Source organism: Tenebrio molitor, chromosome 4 (assembly GCF_963966145.1).
Source record: "Tenebrio molitor chromosome 4, icTenMoli1.1, whole genome shotgun sequence".
Taxonomy (NCBI): Eukaryota; Metazoa; Arthropoda; class Insecta; order Coleoptera; family Tenebrionidae; genus Tenebrio; species Tenebrio molitor.
In genome coordinates, this window is record NC_091049.1 from 691,655 (window position 1) to 713,024 (window position 21,370).

General features: G+C 37.4%; 1 protein-coding gene and 1 long non-coding RNA gene across 12 annotated transcripts in view; one reads left to right on the forward strand and one right to left on the reverse strand.

Moving 5' to 3' along the window:
• Positions 1–21,370, reverse strand: part of ct (homeobox protein, cut) — an 82,558-nt gene that overhangs the window by 7,472 nt on the left and 53,716 nt on the right. For 5 of the 11 annotated variants that reach the window (XM_069044877.1, XM_069044879.1, XM_069044884.1 and 2 more), the window contains 3 exons: positions 10,255–10,436; positions 10,028–10,152; positions 6,620–7,534 (listed from right to left, as the gene is read on the reverse strand). In XM_069044877.1, the coding sequence (XP_068900978.1) occupies positions 6,620–7,534; positions 10,028–10,152; positions 10,255–10,436 (1,222 nt within the window). Of the gene's footprint in view, positions 1–6,619; positions 7,535–10,027; positions 10,153–10,254; positions 10,437–11,026; positions 11,127–21,370 lie in introns of those variants that run through there. The other 6 variants (XM_069044880.1, XM_069044887.1, XM_069044881.1 and 3 more) reach the window with 3 other exon arrangements.
• On the forward strand, positions 8,369–11,984 carry LOC138128678 (uncharacterized). Its single transcript, XR_011158839.1, has 4 exons — positions 8,369–8,601; positions 8,654–8,820; positions 8,880–9,648; positions 11,591–11,984. It is a non-coding gene; the product is annotated as an uncharacterized lncRNA (long non-coding RNA).

The window sequence follows — 21,370 nt, forward strand, 5'->3', positions numbered from 1 at the left end:
ATTGGAAGAGATTCTATCGAGAGCTGGGACCGGCTCCCTCGACTACCATCGACATATTTTTAACATCTGATACGTAATTACCTCGGGACATCATGTAATAATAATTGGGTACCGAAAAAATCATCACGCAACTATTATTATGTCTGATTTCTTGTGTAACCTCAAAATCGACAAACAATCATTAAATTGCCGAGAAAAAATTATCGTCCATCGACGGACCGAGTGACAGTGGAGGCTGAGTCACGGATGGAAGGTCGATGCGAAGCGCAAAACTTTGATTCGCGTGCTGAAGTACTAGCCAAAGGAATGGTCTAACTGTTGGTGAAGAATCAATCAAGATCTGTTTGCTAGTTTTTTGGTTATAAGAGTACAAGTGATGCTTACAAATCTTCTTTTTTGTAGTACGTCGATATGGAATCGGTTTTGGGGAGTTGGAGGGGGTGGTTAGGGAGTTGGGGATAAATAATGTTATAATTGGGTTTATTGTGTGGTAAAAAATGAATAATCGGAAACATGTTGTGTATGACAGGAGGACAAAAATGTTGCGGTTGAATTGTCTGCAATTGAAATTCCATTGATGGAGTTTTTTGCAAGTCCTGATAGATCTGCAAGGACCGGATTAGGTGCGAGGGGCGGCCCCGATTTGCATCGGAATATTCTCGGTCGGAGTACGTATCTTTGTTGTCGGATTTATAGAGTGAAATATAAAAGAGTAAATTAGCAATTTAGACAACTATATTACCGGAGATTTATGAATCTTTTGTTCGGTTTGCTGCAGACGTCGTGGCGTTGCACCCCTTTTTTCCCCGATAGAGGTAAATTATTCGCATCGACTTCCGCGGCTTTTGTTTCGCAGCGATATAAAATATCTTTATGCCCAGCCGTGTAGCGGCGGCCGACACTTTAAATTTTAAAATTTGGAGATAATCGCGGGGGCGATCTGGCGTGCTTCCGGCGGGCCAAGGTTTCGGCCTTATCGCGCCCCCATCAGCCCGATCGGAATCGAGCGCTGATCGATAGGCCGCCCGCTGAAAGGGGCTTACGGCCGCCCCCGGATCGAACAGTGACGGATGGTGCCGTGATTCGAATTAAAACCGATCGCGTGTAAAATGTGTTGCATGTGTAAAAACGCCGTAAAAACTTTTTTATAATTCCGAACGTGATAGAAATCGAACGAGCCACGAAAAGCGCCGCCGACTCTGCCCCCCTAACGATTTCCCATCGCGCCGCTGCGTTCTTGCGGTATCGGATTTATCGGACACGATTTTTCGCTAATAACGCGACTTCCTTCCTCCTCGTTCGACTAAATTTGGAAATGATTCAATTTTTTTTATATTTTTTTTCTGTTTTCTTTGTTTGCGGTCAACCATCGAGCTACATCCGTTCAGACGCGGCAATTATTATTATCTCTATTTATTAATCGGATATGTGCGTACATATTCCGATATACAGCGCTGGAATGGCGCAGTAAGTTCTTCGCGACGAACATGCCCGACCAAAAAACGATCAAAACTGTCAAAAAACGAAAATAGTCCGTTGGGCGGTCAAGTAGTACCGTTTTGAAGTGGTACCTTTTGAAACCTCCACTTGGGTGGACAAAATGCGATCGTGGTACTACCAAAACGTGCTAGAAGCGATCGCTTTGAAATGGTACCCTTTAGAACTGGTTCTAAATATGGGATTACACACATGCGGAAACAGTTGCAATACTTTTTGAAACAGTACTCTTTCAAATTTGTCCAGAATATACATTGCAGAAGCGACGGTTTTTGAAATGTCAGTGTTACAGTATTTACAATGTACTAGAACAAGCTGGTGTAAAGTTAGGGCTTTTAAAAGAGTACCTACGTAGCAAGTACTGAACATTTTACAAATAAAACAGCTCCAGAATTGCTGAAAACACTGAGAATTGGTGGTATTTACGACTAGAGATTTTTTACCGGCAAATAAAATGTCATAAAAACTACACATTTTGAGGTGGTACCGTTATAACATTTTTTTAGATAGAAAGTTACGAAAGCAGATGATCTAAATTCTGTTCTGTCCTTGGGGAACAATGAAACAATCTACATTTTAATTGAACATATTTTTTTGGAATAGTTGGTAGGTACTATTTCAATATTAGTGCTTTTTAAAAAATAATATTTTGCGTGGTGGTACTCATAAAGTGCATTATTTTATGCCGGTACTCTTTTGGAAAATAATATATTTTGTATTCTGAGAGAAGTTAAGAAGTGAAGTAGGCACTCTTTAAAACAGAGTCCTTTAAGAATTGTTTTGGTCGTTAAAATAGTACCGTTTTAAGTTCGGAAATAAAATATCTTTGAAATGGTACCGGTTCGATTTTCAATTGCGACACATTTTTTTTGTGAAATGATATTTCCGTCATCGAAACAAATTTTTAAGTGGTACCGTTTAAAAAACGATTATTCTCAAAAGTTTTAACTCGGCAGATTCGAATTTTTTGTTTCGATAAATACTAATATTTTGCGTGGTGGTACTCATAAAGTGCCTTATTTTATGCCGGTACTCTTTTGGAAAATAATATGTATTTGTCTTGTGAGAGAAGTTAAGAAGTAAAGTAGGTACTCTTCAAAACACTGAATATTTTACAAATAAAATTTCTCCAGAATTGCTGAAAACACAGAATTGGTGGTATTTATGATTAGAGATTTTTTTCCGGCAAATAAAATGTCATAAAAACTACCCATTTTGAGGTGGTACCGTTATAACATTTTTTTAGATAGAAAGTTACGAAAGCAGATGATCTAAATTCTGTTCTGTCCTTGGGGAACAATGAAACAATCTACATTTTAATTGAACATATTTTTTTGGAATAGTTGGTAGGTACTATTTCAATATTAGTGCTTTTTAAAAAATAATATTTTGCGTGGTGGTACTCATAAAGTGCATTATTTTATGCCGGTACTCTTTTGGAAAATAATATATTTTGTATTCTGAGAGAAGTTAAGAAGTGAAGTAGGCACTCTTTAAAACAGAGTCCTTTAAGAATTGTTTTGGTCGTTAAAATAGTACCGTTTTAAGTTCGGAAATAAAATATCTTTGAAATGGTACCGGTTCGATTTTCAATTGCGACACATTTTTTTTGTGAAATGATATTTCCGTCATCGAAACAAATTTTTAAGTGGTACCGTTTAAAAAACGATTATTCTCAAAAGTTTTAACTCGGCAGATTCGAATTTTTTGTTTCGATAAATACTAATATTTTGCGTGGTGGTACTCATAAAGTGCCTTATTTTATGCCGGTACTCTTGTGGAAAATAATATGTATTTGTCTTGTGAGAGAAGTTAAGAAGTAAAGTAGGTACTCTTCAAAACACTGAACATTTTACAAATAAAATTTCTCCAGAATTGCTGAAAACACAGAATTGGTGGTATTTATGATTATAGATTTTTTTCCGGCAAATAAAATGTCATAAAAACTACACATTTTGAGGTGGTACCGTTATAACATTTTTTTAGATAGAAAGTTACGAAAGCAGATGATCTAAATTCTGCTCTGTCCTCGGGGAACAATGAAATAATCTACATTTTAATTGAACATATTTTTTTGGAATAGTTAGTAGGTACTATTTCAATATTAGTGCTTTTTAAAAAATAATATTTTGCGTGGTGGTACTCATAAACTGCATTATTTTATGCCGGTACTCTTTTGGAAAATAATATATTTTGTATTCTGAGAGAACTTAAGAAGTGAAGTAGGTACTCTTCAAAACAGAATCCTTTAAGAATTGTTTTTGTCGCTAAAATAGTACCGTTTTAAGTTCGGAAATAAAATATCTTTGAAATGGTACCTGTTCGATTTTCAATTGCGACACATTTTCTTTGTGAAATGATATTTCCGTCATCGAAACAAATTTTTAAGTGGTACCATTTAAAAAACGATTATTCTAAGTTTTAACTCGGCAGATTCGAATTTTTTGTTTCGATAAATACATTATATTAAAACTTTCAATTTTTAATAGTACCCTCAGGTCGTTAGTACTGCGTTAAAATCACCACTTTTAAAGCAGTACTTTTAAAAGTGAATATTTTAGAAACGAAACCATCATCAAAACTGTCACATCTGGAATGTTAACACTTTAAACGATTTTTACCATTTAATTTATTTACAAAGCAATTAAACACAATAGTACGATTTAAAATTGCTAATTTTTGAGAAGGTACCGTTATAAAATTAGTCATTTCTGTAGGTAGAAACTTATGAAAGTAAATGATGTAAATTCTTTTGCCAAGAATTCTAGTCGATCATTTACGACACAGCTTTTAACTCTTTTTGAAATGGTACTACTTTAAAAAAAGGTAGTACCATTTTAGAACTGACTCCAGAATTGCATCAGAATCGAAAACAGCTTCCAGAATTGACGTGTCGACACTTTTGAAAAGTACCGCTCTGGATCGTACTTTTTTAAAATGGTACCCTTTAGATGTTGATCGTTTTAAGTCAACAGATAAGTAAATGGAACGCACCAAAAATCGCCGTCCCAGCCATCCAAGACTTATCAAAAAAATATGTTTCTTGTCAACATTTTCCAACTAATTTAGATAACTGTTGTGTGTTCTAGGCGTGTACTTGTCACGAATTATCTTCCATTTTTTATTTGACTTCTTGTTGTGATTTATTGACCAAACACTGCATCCGCGTCAACCACCTCCAAGACAAAAAAATGTGGAAACGTGTCGGTTTCATACCCGGAATAAATTCCAAACCAGTCGATATCTTCATTAGCTTCGAATTTTTCCTGCGATCATTATTCCGGTTTACTTTTATTGCTTTCCACATGTTGGAACGCGTCGGCATTTTGCCACCAGTGCAACAAACAACTCATCGGAAAATCGGGGCAACGGTTGATTCACCGGAATCCCCGGACCGGGTATCAATCACTGCACCACCTGATTCGACACCGCCGTTTGATTCAATTAAACAGAGATAGTCGGCGGTGATTTTGTTCTGCATTTATGCACGAGGTAATCGGTGTCGAACATGCGATTAATAAAATTTCGACGACACTGAAAAAGAAGAATCCCGACAATGGGAATGTTGACTGATTGATAGCAACGAACAAACGATGCACTCTCGCACGTCAACTGCGATTGTTTCGGGAGATGCACACTTCAATTAAATGATGTATCGGTCGTACGCGTTAAACGGGGGCTCGGAACGGGTATACAGGGTGTTTCCACAAAATTACCCGGGAAAGGAGGGACAGAACCCGAAGCACAAGTGGATTCATTTTTGGGAAAAAAAAAATTTTTCTCTGCTCCATAACTGAGAAAAACTCCATCTGTGCCTGGTGAAACTACAAAATCCCTAATCTACTCTACGTCATTATTTGTTCCATCTAATCAAGCCTGAATACCGTGCTACTGACTATATTTATTTTACAACCCAACATACAGGGTGTCGAAAAATTCGCAAATTCTAAATTCAGAGCGTTGTAGGGGATCACTTCAGTAGTCCAAATATGGAAATAAAAAAAAAATCGAGACTCCCCCCACAGAGATATATTGGTCTGAAGGTGCACTCTTGAAGTGCGTTTTCTTAAAATACGGCTGAAAAATTCAGTGGGTTTTTTAATAGGTATTTTTCGAGCCCCACTGGGTCCTTCCCTACCACGCTCTGAATTCGGAATTCGCCAATTTTGAGACACCCTGTATTTATTTTACAACACAAAATATTCACGCTCGTCTCCTGCCGTTACGCGCACGACCCCAGAAGCAAGGAATATTTTGGGAAAAATTTCCGAACCTGCAAAAACATGAAGAATGCTGGTACAAGTGTAAGTGGGACTCGCCCTGCGATAAGATCTTGTGTTGTAAAAGAATGGCTCCAACAATAGGTAGTAAAATGTGCAGCGAAAAGGTGTAAAACCGGAGTAAAAGTGGAGCACATTTACGGTAATCCTAAAATCGAACATGTGCGTCTCGATGTGATTGTGGAGATAATTCGGGTTTAATTGTGCATTGTTAAATTATGCTCATTCCAGATTGGAATTAAAGAATATTCAGAGCAGAGCGAATCCACGTACGGTTCCGAGATCGTGGAGCCGGCTCTGGTGTTTTGCAACGCGTGGGATATTCGAACAATACGAATGGTTTTGCAATTAAATATTTGGGTTATTAATGTAGAAATTCTGTAGGATCGCATGTAAATTTGATTGTCGTGTGACACAACGTTTTTCCTAATGGAACAATAAAATTGCAAGGAACGATCGACGTGCGTTTTTCTGACAGTTTCGCCATAATCATCGGTCAAAATAATAATCCGCTTTATTTGATTGAATGGCAGGAAGTGATTCACAGATTCGTACGAAAATTATTTTTAAACATGGAATACGTGGCCTAGAATCGCTTAATTGTTAATTAATGAATTATTTATTTGTGTGGTTTCGTATTAAAACACGTCGGGATTGATTCAACTTGGTGAATATAATTAAGAGCGCCTGATAAAAATCTTTTCCTAGGTATAATCTCGAAAATTAAAATTTTTGCAACACTCTAATGGAGAAGATTGATGATCTGAGTGCAGGAACGTTCGTTGTTCCAACAGTGGAACTAATACATATGTATATACGCGGTGTCCAAAAAGTGTGATTACCTTTCTTTGGTATGAGTGACTTCAAGAGGAGAATCGCTTGTTCGTCGCAAGCCCACGCGTGCATCTTCCTGTAGCTGTCTCTTCCTTTCTCGGTGAGTTTGTCCCAAGGTTTGGGTTTGGAGAGCAACTCCGACACGGTCCCTTGGGACAGTCCCAGAATGTACTTGGCGAAGAGTCTTTGGCCGATGTTGTGTATCGACAACAACTCCCTAACCCTTCTGGATATGTGTAAAGTGTCTAGATTCTGCGAGGCGTACTTGTCCATGTTGTACCTCAGCATCTCCTGGAGCTTGGCCTCCATGGGGTCGCCCTTGGGGATGAGACTCTCGCCCAGGCGCCCCACCATGGACCCGGGCGCCATCCCCAACTCTTCAGCGAACCGGAAGGGCGACCTGGAACGCATCCGGTGACAATCTGGATGCGGCGTCACGGACGGTGCGTACCTGTGGTCGTCGAACCGGTAAGGGCTCTTGAGGGTTTCGTCGCCGCGGAGGAAGTTGTTGACGGCGCACATGGTGGCCATGGGGATGTTGTTGTTGCTGACGTGGTGGTTGTTGTTGTCCTCGGGGCTCTTGGGGTTGCCGTTCAGGATGGGTTCCGCGGGGGACGATTGCGGGGGTTGCGGGTCCAGAGGTTGCGGCGTCGACGCCGTCGATTTTTCGTTGGTGGTGGGCGTGGCCGAGGACTCGGGGATGCCCATCAGGGAGGTCGGCGTCTTCGCGACATCTACACAGGGCGAGCGGGGGATTAGACGGTTAGTGTGGTCTATGCTACGGCGCCAGTTCGCCACGATCTCCTCGCCTAACATGCTACCAAATTGCTCTACGTTGTGGAAGGGACGAGGCAGGGTGGCTGGGGAGGACAGAGGAGACAGTGCCTCCGATGGTTGACAGGTTGGCGCATTTAATGCAACCCCTGGAAAAGAGGAAAAGCCTAAATCACAAAAGAGGAACAGGAGACACGACCACAACAAGCGGAGCACCTGGGGAGGGGGCCACTTTTTTTTACACCTTGACGACGCTACAGGGTGACCAACAATAATTACCGCCATTTTATGGCAAGGAAATGAATTCAGTAGAAGGTCTTTTTGTGCTTAGCCTCGACTTCGTCTCGGTCTTCAATCTCTGGGCTTAGCACAAAAAGACTCACTTCTACTCTTAATGACACAATCTAGTATTGTGGTTTTCTAGTGACTTGTCAAGAATAGAATAATTTTTTTTTCCAATCTTGAAGCATGTCTAAAGACTGACTCTTATTATTATTATCGTAAAAGGGGACACGGCATCGAGGCCGCATATATTTCTCATCATGGACGTTTCTCTCAAGCAGTGAAGCTGAAGTGCTGAAGTTACAATCGACGCGCTTCTCCACCGGCCACCCATCCAAACACTGACCCCACCCGTCATTGCTTAACCTACCTTATCATCGCAAAAACGATTTTTTTTTTAATTTCGCTCTTTAAGCAACAAACTCCAATCGTGCACGCATCACGGATGGAAAATTGCACCGGCACTGTTGCCAAATTTCTAAATCCGTACCTTGAAAATAAACAATGGTCTTGGCCCGGACCATAACTGATGTAGCACCTAATTATTGCAATCGAAACGCAAATCGTCCAAAAAAAAATCTGTTGGCAAGCTCGGACGAAGAAATGAAAAAAGAAATTTATCTTCAAGCGTTCGAAAATCGCGCCGTTTTGTATCTCCATAGAGACGGTTAAACCGTCTTTTTTTTCTGAGCGGAGTAGAAGTACTTCAAGTTCTAGGAGTGGAAGTGTCCCACAGGCGGCTCGACCGGAGCAAGTGTAAGGTCATTTGAAATAGCAAAATAACGAAATTATTACCCAATATTTGACCGCGTCCCCTATATTCTGTCACGAGCCGCCCGGTGTGGGCGTGGCCACAGCGTGGATGTCAGATGCCATGATGTCAAAATTAAAAAATAACGCAAGATAACCGTTCACTGTTGAAAATTAAACAGCTGTAAGTTGTAATCGTTTGCTATTCACGTTTTGATAATTTTTGTTATATTTAGCAAATAATTAAAGTCCGGTGCCGATATGAATTTTACTCCCCGAAAATTGACGTAGATCGCGGCAAACTACCTATGTAGGATCTAGTCTCACCAAAGTCCCGAAAAGTATATGATTAAATTGTGCATGTATAATAATGCTCATGAATCACGATGATCTGGCTACAAAGGTAAAATTTCTGAGTTCCCTAGACGAAGAATTATAAATTATTGTAGGTTATGTCCGTAGAGATGCCTGACCGGAGCTTGCGATGCGATGAATTCACCAATTTGACAATAAGAGATATCGAAAATTTAGGCTCTGCTATCGTAGTAAAAGTTCAGGATATAAAAAATTAAAAATGGCGATCATCCACCATTTTGGGAAAGTTTTATGTGGAAATTTGCAGAAAGTACATCGGATAGATTGAATAGCATTGTAGATTTTACTAATATTATATCGAAACTTCAAGTACCAATAACAAGGGAAGTGTACGTTTTATAAAATATGATATACAGGGTGTATTTTTAAAATGTGCCGAAATACGAGGTTGTTTGACAACGTAGAAGACTAAAAGCAATTAAAAAAAATTGTAGCTCAAAAAATAAATTTTTGACAGAATTTTTTAGATATTTTTTCCGAGTTCTACATAAAGCCAGTAGCTCGTGGTTAAAATATCTGTACAACTTTCAATAACACCCTGTATACTATAATATAAAATGCTTTAAAGCCTTGGCGTTTCGGATGAAATTTCTCCAGGCAAGAAGAAATTTCTCCTGGAGGAATGAAGATGTGGAGTGGTTTCCTAATGGGTGTCAATTAAAATCGCATTATTTTGAAAGGATACCACAACAATTGTTGTTAATGACTCCGTCTCCAAGAGCATTAGATAAGAATTAGTTGAGTTTTGTGAAAAGTGCGTCAGCGGCTGCGATTAAATTCGAATTAAAAGTGTTATTTTTGGAGTCACCTGTAGAGCGGCCAGACGTCCTCGCTTAAGAATTCCACGGCAGCGTTTGTAAGTTGTTATCTGTTACGATTTTCCTTTTGTTTGCAGTTGTTTTTCGTTGTGAAAATGACGTCGTCCTATCGGGACAAGGATTTCGGACAATCGGTTGTTTAAAAAAAAAAATAATAAATTCCACTTATCAGCCGGAGTCATCGATGCCCCTGATAAACGACTTCCTTTTTTTCACGGTTCACCGATCTTAATTTATAATCGCACCGGACTAATTAAAAACACACTTAATTCAACCGGAGTCCGGAATAATTACGGTGCGCAACTAGATTATGCTAATGTAATTTTTTGGGAATTGTATTGTTTTCGATATTATCGGGTCGCTTCTTGGCGGCAATTAGGCGAAGGAGAGAGGGGGGATGGCGTCGGAGTCGCTTACCTTCGACCTCTTGTGTCGGCGTCTTGACCCTGATCTCGCTCTGCTGCAGGTTCTTGGTCTTCTCGAGGAGCAGGTCTATGGATTTGGTGGTCTCCGGATTGTTCGAGGGGTCCGTCCTGAGGACGCTGCAAAAGAAGTGTTGTCTCGGTGATGATGCAAGGCATTGTAAATCAGTGTTGTCAGTGAGATAAGAGTGTCGGAAATTGCTGAAATCGGGTTTTTCCCACCTCAGCTCCCGCTTCATGTCCTCGTAGTCGCGCTGGTGGTCCAGCTTGGCCTCCAGCCTGACGATGATCTGGCGCTTCTGCTCCAGCTGGTCCTCCAGCCGGGAGATCTGCGATATCGACGTCTCCTTCAGTTTGGATATTGTGCTCTGTAGTCTTTGTACTTCTTCAACTAATTGATTGATCTGCAACGGAATTATTTAAATTCGGCTATTGTCTCGCCCTGGATAGATCTGAATAATATTAATGACATTAGCATGAAAATACACCTTTGTTGACTAACCCCACGTGTACTTTGAGAAATTCTATTAGCTAACAAGCTTTTGAAGGGAAAGAGACGGATATGTTTAACGTAATTTAGGAATCAATCAATCGCTCTCCGTATGAAGACATTAATCTGTTCAACCCCTTTATGCATAAGGTGATATAGATCGATTGATTAAATTCCGGAGGCGAATCTCGCCCCTATCGACGCCGCCACCCTTAAAACAAACCCAACAATTAAAAAGCGCGCTCTGTTTATCACCGACACACGTCATTGGACGCCCATGCAAAAAACCACCCTCTCCGAGGTATCTATTTGAAATATTGGTTTGTATTTATCATCTGTGAAGGTTTGGCTCTTCCGTTTCCGGATTTTCCAAGCTGTTCCCGAGATTTTTTGCGGGGTGGGGGCGCTCTAACTGCGACGGGGATTAAAATCCATAAATTTTTCGCGGCAACCAGATTGATTATCATAATTAAGGGGGGGTTGTAAAAATAGATGTGGACTTACGCGCTCCTCCCTGTCGCGCTCCATGATCACTGCTTCATCTTTCAACAACTCGAGATAACTGAATGTACCGGTTTAAAACGATAGGAATAATTAACATCATTTCTAATTATTGTGTAATAAATAAATTAAGGTATAAATTTAATTTATTATTGTGTCAACAAGAATGATGAAGAAGTGTAAACAAAATCAGCCACATTATCTTTCTAGAAATTACAATATAGTCAGAAAAAATAAGATTTGTAAATATTGAAGTAACCTGAAAATAATAATAATAAATCTACTGAATCAAAATTTACGATTTTGAATTAATCCGATAACGTTTATAAAGCGCTGATAACAGACAATCATGACAAACTGATAACAGATGTAATGGCGTCTATTAGGCAAATAAAATGGCGTCTATTACACAAACACAATAAACTGATGGCAGGATTGTGGCTCTTAAGCTGCACAACTAAAAATATTTATTCACATGATGCAACTATTGTCTCCATCGTTCCCAAATATTTCAAAACAACTCAAAATCGAGTCACGTACCAGAATTTGGTGAAATTATTTTTTTAGGTAAATAGAAGACTGACTCAGTTGAGGTGAGCTAATCGCAGTTTGGAGAAGAAGCAGATCGGATTGGAGGAACGCACCCGGAGCCACGTGGGTTTATTACAGATGATATCTATTTTCATAAAAATAATAACGGACGTGTGGGAGGTTCGGATAAGGCAAGACAAAGATTCGATGATAACGTGGTTTAAGAAACTCGACTCGTGGTCACGCAACAGATGGTTTAATAAGGAGGACTGACGAAACACCAGATTTAAATTCCATTGAGATTTTGTGGAGCGTCAGTGATGTCACGCGCTTTGGCTCGGGTCGGGTTTTATGGAAATGGTTTGTGGGGATTCCACAAGGAGAGAAGGATTAAAAGCGAGAGGGAAAGAAAACAAAATTAAGCTAGTAATATGAGGGGGGGAAAATGTGGAATTAGTGATAAATAATTGAGTGACAAATAAAATTAAATATGAAAGTGAATCATGGATCTTTTTATTTTTAATTATGAAGAAAAGTAGAAGATGCACGAAGGAAAAGCACAAAGTGGCGAAACTGAAGAAGAAATAATAATAGGGACCGGAACATAATTATTATAATAAGAGTAGTATTTGTTGCCCTGCGGAGATCCAATAACAGAGAAAAAGAAAAAATATTTAGAAAATATTTGGCTATGTCGATTTTAACGAATAACGAAATTTAATTGGGACTCGTTCTGCTTTAGAGAAAAAAAAAAATAAAACGACGAAGAAAAAATATGAAAAGTACGTATAGTATCACATGTAATAAACAAGAACAAGATATGTATTCAAATATGTATGTATTTTTTTTTGCAGTAATGAGCACGAAGTAGAGTGAAAGTATGACAGATATAAAAATATTGCATTCGAATGAATAAATAAAAATATGGAAGAAAGAACAGAGGAATAATAGTTATTTACACAATTAGTGGGATAAAAGCAATATTACAGGATTCGAGTGTGAAGATTGCAGATGACGAGGGCGTTAGCCCGAGTTCATCTGTAATCACACGAGTTTCCTGTAATATGCTTTAGCCCATGTGTTATGTACAAAATTTTATCTAAGACCGCCCCGAATTAAAAAAAAAAAAGGTAAATCTAATTTATTTCCGCCAGTTTCATTACACCACTCAGTGGAATAATGACTTACTTATCCCACTGAGTGGGGTAATGAAGCTCACTTATCCCACTGAGTGGAGTAATGCAATGCGTCCGGTAATGAAGTTCCTTATTCCACTCAAATGAGTGGGATAAGTGTCATTTATCCCATGGGATTAGATAAAATATCAAATGAGATTTTTTTTTCAGAGTAGATAAAAAAATTAAAAAAATAGCATTCACTAAATGAGAATAACAGAAATTCGTGTTTTTGTCTGAAAAACATAAAATTGGAGAAATAAAAGGTCAAAATAAAGTAAAGATAATGAACGTACAGCAAAGAAGAAATAAATAGTAATGAGAATTATTCCTCAAGATTTAGCAAGATGTTATTAAAAATAAACTACTACGGAATTTGGAAAAGAAGAAAAGGAAGAGATGAAGAAGAAAGTTGGAACTGCACACCGTGACATGTAACAAAGAAGAAGCAAAGATTTCATCTAGGAAAGAAAGCCAAATGTAGGTAAAAAAAGAAGAAAATAAAGTTCTTGCATATTAAGCAAAGGAGAAATTAATTGCAACTAACGGGCCTTCAAATAAATTTATATTTAGAGCAACCTATGGAAATTCAATTGTTTGCAACATTTTTCCAGCGTAGAAAATGACACAAGAAACGTCTTGACATTGTAACGAAAGAAAATTAGGTTAGAAAATATTTTTAATTTTTGTAGTACATTCTCCCTGTCCCCCCTTCACGGAATATGACAATATGAAATTGGGAAAAAGCTTACTATGTAACCTGTGTAACTCCGGAGAATAATTGGTTACCTACAAAAATTACTTTACACTGTTAACAGAATTAGAATGTTTCCTACGCCTACTCTAAATAAATATTTATTTGAAGGCCCGATAGAGTTAAGTACATTAATTTGGGAAAATATATGCGCGTTCAAATGAAATCCTGGGCTGAGAAGGCGTTGGAATCCCTCAATTGTTGTGCTTTTTTAAAGCGTAGATTAATTGGAGCATGTTGACAGCTAACCTAAAATTTAGAGCCAAAAAATCTTTCTTTTTTCCTTTCTTTGCAATGTTTTACATTAAAAATGGAATAATTTAACAATTCCTATTCTCTAAAAAAAATATCTAAGGGCACGCTTTGCTGAAAACAAACATGTTCAATTATGTCCCGATTAAACATAAACAAATGTCATTCGTGTCAAACGGCGGGAAATTCAAACTTTACACTGTTCTAAACGGCTTACTCAGCCCAGGATTTCATCTCAACGCGTGATATTTCTATTTAAAAATTACCGTAGAGTTTCACAGTTAGTTTAGAAAGTGGAAGAAAGAAAGGTAAATAATAATCAGAAAGACACCTTACTGGTTAACAAACTGAAGACATACAAATAAATTTGAAACGTAGATTAAGATTAATGTTAATGAAACAAACTCACAGAAGAAAAAAAAGAATGAAAGGCAAGGGAGGTTGAAGAATTCAGGGCAAAAAAAAATTGAAGATTCGTATTTACAAATGCTACGTTGCTAAGCAGAAACGAAAGCTGAAGAAAGAGCTAAATAAAACGTTGCGTTGTTCTAATTACAGATTATACAGGGTGTCGCAAAATTAACGTATTCCAAGTCGGGGGTCTTGTACGGAAAAATCTCAGGAATCTCGAAAAAATAAAATAAAAAATATAGGGGGGGGTCTGAAGTTTCAAACTTTTCATCATGTTTTCTTCAAATAAAAAAATATAAATGGTTGACATTCATTTTGAAATATGGTGAGGATGATTATGTGAAATATTAAAATATAAATGAAAAGACATTTCTTGAAAAAACAGCTTTATCTGGAAAAAACAAAAGTTTTATTTTTCCAATTTTTGTTCAAAAGGGAAGTACAACATAGCTAGAATATTAATCAGGTACTTTTGAACAAATATTGGCAACTTTGATATTTTTTTCAAAGTGACAATTTTTTTTTTTTTACATTTTTACGAGTACTTGGTCAACAGCCCCGAACTCGGAATACGATAATTTTAAGACACTCTGTAGATGCAAATAGAGAATGTTGGTTTTTATAAAGAAATAGAAGAAAAAGGGACAAACTGGCGCTTTTAGTTACACAGAAGTAGAATGTTGACTTTTATAAAGAACTAAAGAGGCATTTATTATTACAGATTATAGATGTAAATGTGGGTTTTTATGACGAAATAGAAGGAATAGTATATTATTTGACGAGCTAATAATGCGTATTATAATCCACGACGGTGAAAGTTAAAAAACGAGCCGCAGGCGAGTTTTTTAATCACCCGAGTGGATTAGAGGCATTATTCGCGAGTTAAATATGACGTTTTATAGACGACCTACGACTTTTTTTCATAACACACTTAGTTCACAAAATTTTTAAGATTTGTGACTTATGATAAATCGCAAGTGACTTATAATAAGTCAGGGGTGTAATTTATAACTAGCATAATGTATCTATAGTTACGTAAATAATAGACGTATAAAATCTGTGACTTATGATAAATCACAAGTGGCTTATAATAAGTCACGGGTGTAATTTATGACTAGCATAATGTATCTATAGTTACGTAAATAATAAACGTATTATTTAATAGTCGTAGATAAACTAATTAAAATGACGCTTTTAGTTACACATTATAGACATGGATGTAGAATGTTGGCTTTTATAAAGAAATAGAGGAAAAAGAACTAAAGAGGCGTTTATAGTTGCAGATTATAGATGTAAATGTACGATGTTGGTTTTTATGTAGAAATAGAAGAAAAAGAACTAAAGAAGAATTAACAGTCACGAATAGTTTCCAAGCGGAAGACTTTCGAAAACCTTCAAATAAGTAAAATTAGAAAAAAAATCACAACCACAAGGACACGAATGCAACATTCAACAATTTTTTTTTTTTTTTTTTGGAAAAAATACCGCAAAAATCCTGCAACCAGAAGAGACGCATCACATGCACCAGGAAACGACAAGCACGGCAACAATTAATCGGTCTGGTGTAATTGCAAATGTGCAGCGAAATAATTAGACGATAAAGTTGTAAACTGGAAGTTAGGCGCTCCGCGATCTGGTTGAAATTTTTTGAACAGTTCGATTTGTTAACGACCTCTTCGTCGGCAAAAAGTAGGTGGCCGCAAATGCGCCATCATAATTCCCAGCGGAGGTTTCGCTTCCGATCCCGCCGCCTCCGAATGCACTTGCTTCGGTTTTTGTCTGTATTGGCATAATTGTTCGAAGAGAAATCCTCTGCAGCGGAAGTTTAAGTATGCACCACCACGTAAACAATTAACATTTTAACGACGTTCGAGATTTGCGAGAGCTTTCCGAGCCGAAAGCTTAACAGTCTGATTCTCCAATAGGAAAAAACCGCGTCTAAATTTTTGACTGTCAGCTAATTAACTCCTTCTGGAGGCAAGAAACGCCGAGCAACTCCTGACGTGCAGCCGTTCCCTCGGAGGAGTTATCAGACGCGCCACGTATCTAATTTAAATATTATATCTCGTATTTTATCCCAATCAGTCAGAGATCCCTAGCGAAAGGGGTGAGTTTCCATATAGCTTAATCACTCAGCCCCACACCCCCCTTACGTACGTCTAAGCTCCCGATAATCAATAATTATACTGAAATATAAAGAGAAAAGAGCCGGGCGAATGCCGATTTGGTCGTGATGGTGCGGCGCTAATGAGAGGGAAAGGGAGGAAGAATGGGGCCGGAGAGAGACGGCGCGAGCTTGTTTCGACTTATTCTTGCTCGCTTTGCATCCTAGCCATCAGTTATTATTGCGTATTTTGATCTGGATCGGACGCATCGGCGGTGGCGGCGACTCCTCGAGGGTCGCGGCCCGGGGGCGGCCAAAAAAGAAAAATCACAAGTGGGATTGCGATAATTGATTGGCGGCTCCGCTTAAAACCGGGAATGTATATCTGGCATCTCAACCACATTCTATATTTCGGTTTCGGTTCTCAATTTGGTCGGCCCCTCGCCCTTCTACCCATCTGGTCTGACAATTAGAGTGATACCAACTAAGTCTGAGCAATATCGATTGATTATTTCCCATCTCTCTCGGACCACTGATTGACATTTTCTTGTCTTTGTTTCACATACGGATTATTCATTTGCACATTTAGTTTATGCCTCCACTCGAAGATAATGTCTGGAGTGGGTTTTTGATCCGCTGGATTTTTCCCTCGACGAACTTTAACATTTCACATTAACATTCACCGGTGAAAGGTCCGTCCGCTCTGCAACCTGATCGATGACGTCACCGATACAATCACACGATTGACGTCTCACGTCAATCTCTTCACCAGGCGGCGGCGGCGGTGACTCTCCCCCCCGTCCCTCCTCAGCAACCGATGAATAAGAAATCGTCGTCGAATCGAGGATTAAGATTATTCTTAATTGTTCCAATTAAAATGGCCGACTTGTCTCCCCGATTTGATTGGCGGCCAATATTACTTCGTTTCCATTTCGAAGAAACGCTCCGATGAATTGGATTTTCGTTCGGTTGTTTTCTTTTTTAAGACTGACGCTCCAACAATAGATGAAACTAGAATCACACACAAGAGGTTCAAGGGGGCACTGGTGCGCAACGGACCGTACTAATAACATGGACAATCAGTCATTGCAAATGAGCAACCTGTATGTTGTTCTTCCCAAATTGGACTTGGTACTGCTCGGCGACCTCACTAGGAGAGGTTAACCGAATGCAGGAGTTGTTCCGAAAGGTTGTAACCCACGTAGCGTCACGAGTGACGAAACATAAAGTACAAAAGAAAAAATTAGGAAAAAATACAAAGACAGGATCGAGAATGAGAAGGGAAAATAGAAAAGAAGTGACGGTGAAGAGAATTTCATGAGATGAAGGAGAAAAGAAAAGAAGAAACCAAATGTTCAGGATTTGTTGGTTGAAAGGTTTTTACAGGGCAGACCAGATGGGTTATAAAGTGATTTTTGTGCAAGAGTTAACCAAAAAGAAATACACAAGAAGGAGGGAAAAGCGATGATACGTAATTATCCCTTGATGAAGAAAACGTAGAAGGAGAAGAAAGTAAATAAGCTACAGATCTGTGAACTAGATGTATTAGATGGAGAAGAAGAAACTTCATGAAACAGAGGAAGAAAAAGAATACAAAAAGAATGATTGCGTAAGAAGGAAGACAAAATAGGACAATAAAAACAAAAACTTGTTTTAGAACAAGTGAACTATAATAGTTAATTAAATTTAAAAAAAAACAAGAAATTGATCTGGAAGTGAACTAACCAATTTAAAACAGAAAAATAAAAAGAATAAAATGATCTAAATGAAGTAATAAACATTATACAGGGTGTCCCAGAATGAACCAGTATAATTTTAACCACGAGCTACTGGCTTGATGTAGAACTCGGAAAAAATATTTAAAAAATTCTATGTCAAAAAATAAAATGACATTTAATTTTTGTAGGTAAAATTTCGGCACATTTTAAAAATACACCCTTGTATATCATATTTTATAAAATTTACACCAATGCAGTTTCATTGTTTTAAAGCATATTTCCTAGAGGTTACGCATTGGTGTACATTTTATAAAATATGATATACAAGGATGTATTTTTAAAATGTGCCGAAATTTTACCTACGGCGTTGTGAGACAACGTAAAAGACTAAAAGCAATAACAAAAAATTGTACCTCAAAAATTAAATGTCATTTTATTTTTTGACAGAATTTTTTAAATATTTTTTCAGTAACTCGTGGTTAAAATTATGCTGGTTCATTCTAGGACAGCCTGTATAATGGAGAGAGAACAAGAAATGATTAAACGGTTCATTTTATGAAGTGGACAAAGTAGAAAATAGACTTTGTGAAAAAGTGGAAGGAATGAGATGCAAAGGGAAATTATGACATAATTCAGCATTATACTTAATAAAAAAACAAGAAAGAATTAAAAATTAAAAGAAATCTAAAAAACTAGCATTTTTCAAATTTATATTATGAAGAAGAATGAAACAGAAAAGAATTAAGGATAAAAAAAATAGTTAAACAAAATGTAACAAGAAAGAGAATAAAAACAGCCATGATATTATTTTGTGAAATGAGGATTTTAGAAGACGTAGAAAGTAGATTCGATTAAGAAATGAAAGAAAAAAATAAGAAAGGAAATCATTTTTTTGCACAAAACAGAACATTCTTGGAATAACTAAAAATAAAGAAAAATAATCATTCAAAAGCATGAAAAGCAAAGATTTGATGATAAAATAACTGTTAATAAACACTTAAGAAGAAGAAAAAAACCAAGGAAATAATGTTTTTGACATTTATCTAGGATATAATGAAAGAGGATGAAAAAACAATGAAACATACCTAATTGGAAACAAAATAAACATAACGAATCAAATATGTATCGGGTGTTCATTTAAATGTCTGTTCAAAGTTGGTGTTGAAGAGTCGATTGTGAACGTAGCACTTGTCAGTCTGCACAAACAACGCAAAAAGTGAGGTTAGATTTAAACAGGTGATCTCTAATTCGTTGTGCGTTCACAATCGACTCTTCAATACCAATTTTGAGGAGAAATTTAAATGAACACCCGATACTTTGTAAACTGAACATGCGTAATAGTCAGATGGAAGCAGAATACATGAAGGAAGTGAAAAAAACCGAAAAACAAAAAGAAGTGATATTTTTTTACAAATTAGCAACACATTATTGACGAGTCTGTTCTAAAGGAAAAAATTAAATTTAAAAAACAACAGTTGATTTATAATTTATTGATGGAAAAGAAAATATAAAAGACTTTTAGAATGAGATCGTAAAAACTTGATTTAAGACGTAAAAAGAAATTAAAAGCCAAACAATCAAATTAAAGGTATTTTAAAGAACGACAAAAGAAACACCAAACAGTCTCAGCAAGGTCTTAAATTTTTAGTGTGTTAGAATAAGAAAAAAGAAAAAAAAACAAACAAGAGAGATAACGAATCAAAATAGAAAACCAGATGAAATTTAATTTTTACAATAATCAAATTTATATTAATGACATAATTACATAACATTTTTGTTTTATAATACAAAAATTTCCGATAAGTGCCCCGAATGCTTGCAGCGTTTCCACGTTAATGGCAAGGGAAATCCTCTCGAAAAGGAATTTCTTTGATTTTGAATCGCCTGATTCCGCGATAAGTCGGTTTCCGATGACATTAATGAAATTAATAAATTAATTACATATTTCAGTTTTCAGAAAATAAAATTCTTTCGTTCTAAGAAAGACGACCTGACGAATTGTGAAGTAGATTCCACTATACAGGGTGTGTCAAAATTCGCGAATTCCAAATTCAGAGCGTTGTAGGGGATCACTTCAGTAGTCCAAATATGGAAATAAAAAAAAATCGGGACTCCCCCCACAAAGATACATTGGTTTGAAGGTGCACTCTTTGAAGTGCGTTTTCTTCAAATACAGGCTGAAAAGTTCAGTATTTATTGTTACATATTTATGGTGTAGATTATTGTGGAAAATAATAACGTAAAACAATTTTTTGAAAAACAGCTTTACTTTGGAGTAAAAAAATCTTAAATTTTTGTAATTTTTCTTAAAAATGGAACGGTAACGTAGCTAGAATAGTATTTTGTCACTGTGGATATGAAGGCTGCTATGTATTGAACAAAATGAAACTGCTTATATCTTCTTCAGGAAGAGCGAATTTTTTTTCGAGCTCCACTGGGTCCTTTGACACACCCTGTAGATGGAGATAAAAATGAAAAAAAAAAAGATTGAAGGGTGGTTGCAATCTTAGAGGCCGATTTCAAGTTGACTTGCGACGGTCGCACTTGTTGTCATGGTAACGGCGCAAAATTCCAACTTTGAGAAAGATGACGCATATTGGTAATTAATGTGTAGGACAAAGATAGCTACACATTTGCGCTGCACCATCTATTTGCGACCATTACTTGAAATCGGGCCCTTAGAAGCTTGAGATCAAGGAACAGTTGAGGTTACAAAGAGAGGTAATACATATTTGTAAAAATGATAAATAAAGATTTTTTTTTAATACTAATCGAAGAGACAAAGAACAAATTCGTGCTTGTAGACAGAGGTTGAGGAGTGTTAAATGATTTCGTCTTGTGCAAAAATTGAAAGTGTTTATTAGGTATCATAATTTTATCATTTGCAAAATCGTCGCTGTAAATACACTCAAGCAAAAGGGAAAGTACACTTTAGGAAAAAATAAAATAACAAACCGAGATCATGTTTGCTGACGTTATTTGTCAATTTGCATAGCGGCGATAGCGTTTGAAAAAAAGCCCGCAAGTTAGATAAACCCGAGCCTATTTACCTGCAAGAACAAAACGGGCCAAACAGGAGAAAAAAAAAATCAATTTGTCTTCGACAATACCGGCGAAAATTAAAGTTAAAGTATGCTTCAGGTGTTTCGTTATCGGATTACGATGAGCGATCCAGCCCTCGAACGGGGTGCAAAGGTATTGATATTTTTCCGTCGAAGGGGCAATCCCGCCCAATTTTTCCGAACCGAAATCCCGACCAATAATTTGATTATTTCCCTTTTATGTACAGCCCGTTGAGGAGAAAGGCCGCGCGAACCACCCCCGACCCGACTTGAAAGTTCGCGTAGCGAGCCGGCTGGGGGTGGGGGGTAAATTATAAACATTAACCGGAAAGCAAATCAC